The 3,401-nt window shown below is 36.1% G+C and overlaps 1 protein-coding gene across 1 annotated transcript; it reads right to left on the bottom strand.

The window, feature by feature from the left end:
• Positions 1-612: 612 nt before the first annotated feature.
• LOC135932848 (lactose-binding lectin l-2-like) lies at positions 613-1,831 on the bottom strand. The gene is made up of 2 exons (XM_065470553.1): positions 1,744-1,831; positions 613-1,046 (listed from the first exon to the last, which is right to left on the bottom strand). Exons 1-2 carry the CDS (start codon positions 1,829-1,831, stop codon positions 613-615), a joined length of 522 nt encoding a protein of 173 aa, XP_065326625.1.
• Between the last annotated feature and the right edge of the window lie 1,570 nt (positions 1,832-3,401).

Below are 3,401 nucleotides of genomic sequence, written 5' to 3'. Positions count from 1 at the left end.
GGAGTAGAAAGTACTTTGAGAGCTCAACTGAGTAGAAATGTGCTAAATAAGTATCAGTCCAGTTCATTTAAGTCTCATTAGGCTGATTGTACAGACAAATATGTGTTTGGATTCTGGCCACTTTGTTATGCACTGGTTACTTTGATCATATTTTGACAGCAGGGTGTGTTAGAGACACTGGCTCTAATGTCCTCCATGCACTGATTTGCTGTTCTGTTCTACCCAGGCCCACTTAAACAGCCCGGGAAGTCCTAGAGCTCCTTATTTGAAAGGATTCTTCTTGCATTTAAATAAGAAAGAAACCAAGATAATAATCATGAAATAAAAGAGATGGTAACTGGCTATTGCTGTGCAACACTTTCATTTTATTGATTTAAAGTGATCCAGAAAAACAAACAAACAAACAAATGCATGATGAAAATACCTGTTTAATACAGAGTCCTTAAATTTCAGTACTCCAGCCTTGCACCTCTGTACTTCGAATATGTTTAATTAATAAACATATTCATTAGGATATATTAATATTAACATTGCTAAATTTATTGTGGAGGGATGCTACATGCCAACATAACATCAGGTAAACTGTCTAATGTTAAATTAGTGTCTTAGTTTCTAAACACAGGCATTGCGTTTTACACAAACAGAGGGATAACCAAGAGCGCATGGGACGTCATTCCACTTCTTAACAGAACCAAAGTTGTTTAGTACACAGTGTTCGTTTTTTTCCAGGTTGTTTGGCTCGCCTGCAAGCCAGTTAGAATAATGCACCACAGAGCCATCAGACCACATCCATCTGCCCTCCATGTGGATGTCACTGAGTCCAATCCAGGTGGGTGCCTGAGTAGGGTCAGAGTTCCCGATCAGGGATCTGACAAAACTCTCTTCATCACTGGTTTGGATGGACACCAGGTTGGCTCCCTGTGACAAACAGTGGAACTCTGCATTAGCCCAGCTCATTGGTGTAGCTACATACTTATAGCAACGGTTGTTGAAGTACCACCAGAATGGGGGACAGTTTCCACGCAGTAGCTTGAATCGCTGGTTATCTGAAGAAGACAGAAACAAGAAGAGGAACAAGATCATGAATTTTATCAGTGATGGAAACTAAACTGATCTGTACTGCCAAGATCCTAAATCTGAGACCAGATGACAGGTTTCCTTCTTTTCTATGCCTCTGAAAGTGTTTCTGAACAGTGAGCATGATGGAATCAGTCAAATGCGTTTGGCAAAAACTTTCACTTTTACCCCTTTTTCCACTAGCACAATTCGAACTGACCAGCCCTTCTGACAAAAACTAAATAGTTAGTTACAACTCTGAATAATTCAGATTTGTGTTTACATGTCTGTGTCACTAAATATGACTATTGTATTGCTTTATATGACAGTTTATATATATATATATATATAGGCCTTACTAAATTAAGGGCTCACATTCTGTCCACAGAGCTTAGTGCTAAACTACACAAACCTCATTATTATTATTATTATTATTATTATTATTACTATTTTATTTTTTATAAGCTTCCTTTCATCATGACTCCACAGTACATGTAGCACATGTATTGTGAAGTAAAGTGAAATATCTGGACCTGGAAAAGAATGCATGCATTTTGTGATTATACCGACACATGGGTTAGATCTGCTGGTGCAAAATATTAGAAAAATGATCAAAAAAATGCATTTAGAGTCTAAACAATAAAGAGGAAATCAAATTAAAGAGGAGCAAGGATATCTGGTGCTTACCAAGTTGGAGCTTCACTTCATTGTCATCAGTAGGAGACTCAGAAGGAGCACCCAGAGCCAGACCGAACAAGAAGAGGAGCAAGATCATGTTGGAGCTTTAAGTCTCAAAGTGTGATGAGGAGCTGCTGAAGCTTCTTCCTACAGGATGTTCAGATCTCTGCAGAGATTTGGAGCTGCTTTCTTTTATAGCTGCCTGAGAGAGTGTTTTCACTGATCACTGAGATATCATTGGTCACTGTCTAGACAAAGGTCAGAGAACATCATAGGAGGCCAAATAAATTTGCTTGATACTCAATAAAAGTCAGTCAATTGTAGTTTTATTATATTATAAAAATATAATTTCTTATCAGAAAAACATCAAACATGTATACCAGTAAGGGGAAATAAAAGTTTGTGAGCTTTTCCAGTACACGAAGACAAAAAACTCTCCACATTGTTTTCATTTTTATAACAGTAAATGCACAGAAATAAACTGATTATAGCAGGCCAGCTTAGTGTCAATTAAAAAAACTGAAAAGAAACATGTAGCAGAGATGACTGTTCATGGTTGACTTGGAGGTCACCAAGTGCAAACTCTGAGATAACAAACCCCCATCAAGGCATCTCACTCTATGGGCAGGATTTACTTTAAGGTAGTAATATTGTATTTCAAATATATTCATTTTGTTTAATTTGTTGTTTTTAAACATGCTATAGGAGGTTTGTATTGCAGTAAAAATCTGTCAAAATTCTATTTTAGTGAAAGAGAAAAACACTTTCTATGGAACAAATGATAAATAAAAATCAAACATGAATTGTGACTTTTGTGTTTCACCATTTAAATAGACTTAGGCAATAAAGGCCTATGAGACGCTAAATAGAGCATCTGATTGGTTTTCCTTCATTTCAGAATTTAACAGCAAATAAAACTTGTGACCATGATCTCTCCGACCTGCTGCTTTTCTGCCCTCAGCAACAAATATTTAAGCCTTCTGGCTTGTACATGTTAAAGTGTAATAATATGTTTTTATCTGTTTGTATAAACACATCATAGTCAATCAGAAAGGTGCATTATGTGTGTTTGGATAAAAATAAACTCCAACTGGCAATTAAAAGAAGGAAGCATTTCTTTAGTGATGACAATTAGTGAACTCATTTCATGGTTAACAATAAAAAAAGACAACATGGCCTCTGTATGAGTGTCTATATCAAAACCTGAGGACCTACACACATTTTGTAGTTCAATTCCACAGTTCCTGAACATGAAAATTTTGAGAAACTTCAAGGTCTATTTGTTCTCAGATCATTAATCACAGTGCACGTATCGACTGATAAACAGATCACATCACATGTGCACTTGAGATTTTGAGACACACTGTCAGCTTCACGGATCTGTAAATATAAATTCCTTTCAAATATTAGTAGAAAGTTTTGACTGCTACACTTCCTCTGTAGTCCTATGCTATTTCTAATAAAACAGGCATGTTTTATAGATAGACATATAAAAGCTGGCCACTGTGTATTTTTGTAAGTGAACATAAAATAGTCTAAATAATGTTTATTAAGCACTTTTCCAGGTCAGTGCTAAAAAGTAATTCACAAGGGCAGCAAACCCAACCTTCAATCATGTCATAAAATCATCAAGTTTAAAAGAAGACAGATAAATGTTGTCAAAGGCA

The sequence above is a fragment of the Pelmatolapia mariae genome, linkage group LG22 (genome assembly GCF_036321145.2).
Source record: "Pelmatolapia mariae isolate MD_Pm_ZW linkage group LG22, Pm_UMD_F_2, whole genome shotgun sequence".
Classification (NCBI taxonomy): domain Eukaryota; kingdom Metazoa; phylum Chordata; class Actinopteri; order Cichliformes; family Cichlidae; genus Pelmatolapia; species Pelmatolapia mariae.
The sequence above is the reverse complement of the archived record's forward strand: the minus strand, read 5'-3'. Positions and strand labels throughout refer to the sequence as shown.

Coding starts and splice junctions, on each gene's coding strand:
- LOC135932848 (XM_065470553.1), bottom strand. CDS start 1,831: ATGATCTTGCTCCTCTTCTTGTTCGGTCTGGCTCTGGGTGCTCCTTCT. Junction 1,047..1,743: donor TGAAGTGAAGCTCCAACTTG/GTAAGCACCAGA, acceptor TGTCTTCTTCAG/ATAACCAGCGATTCAAGCTA.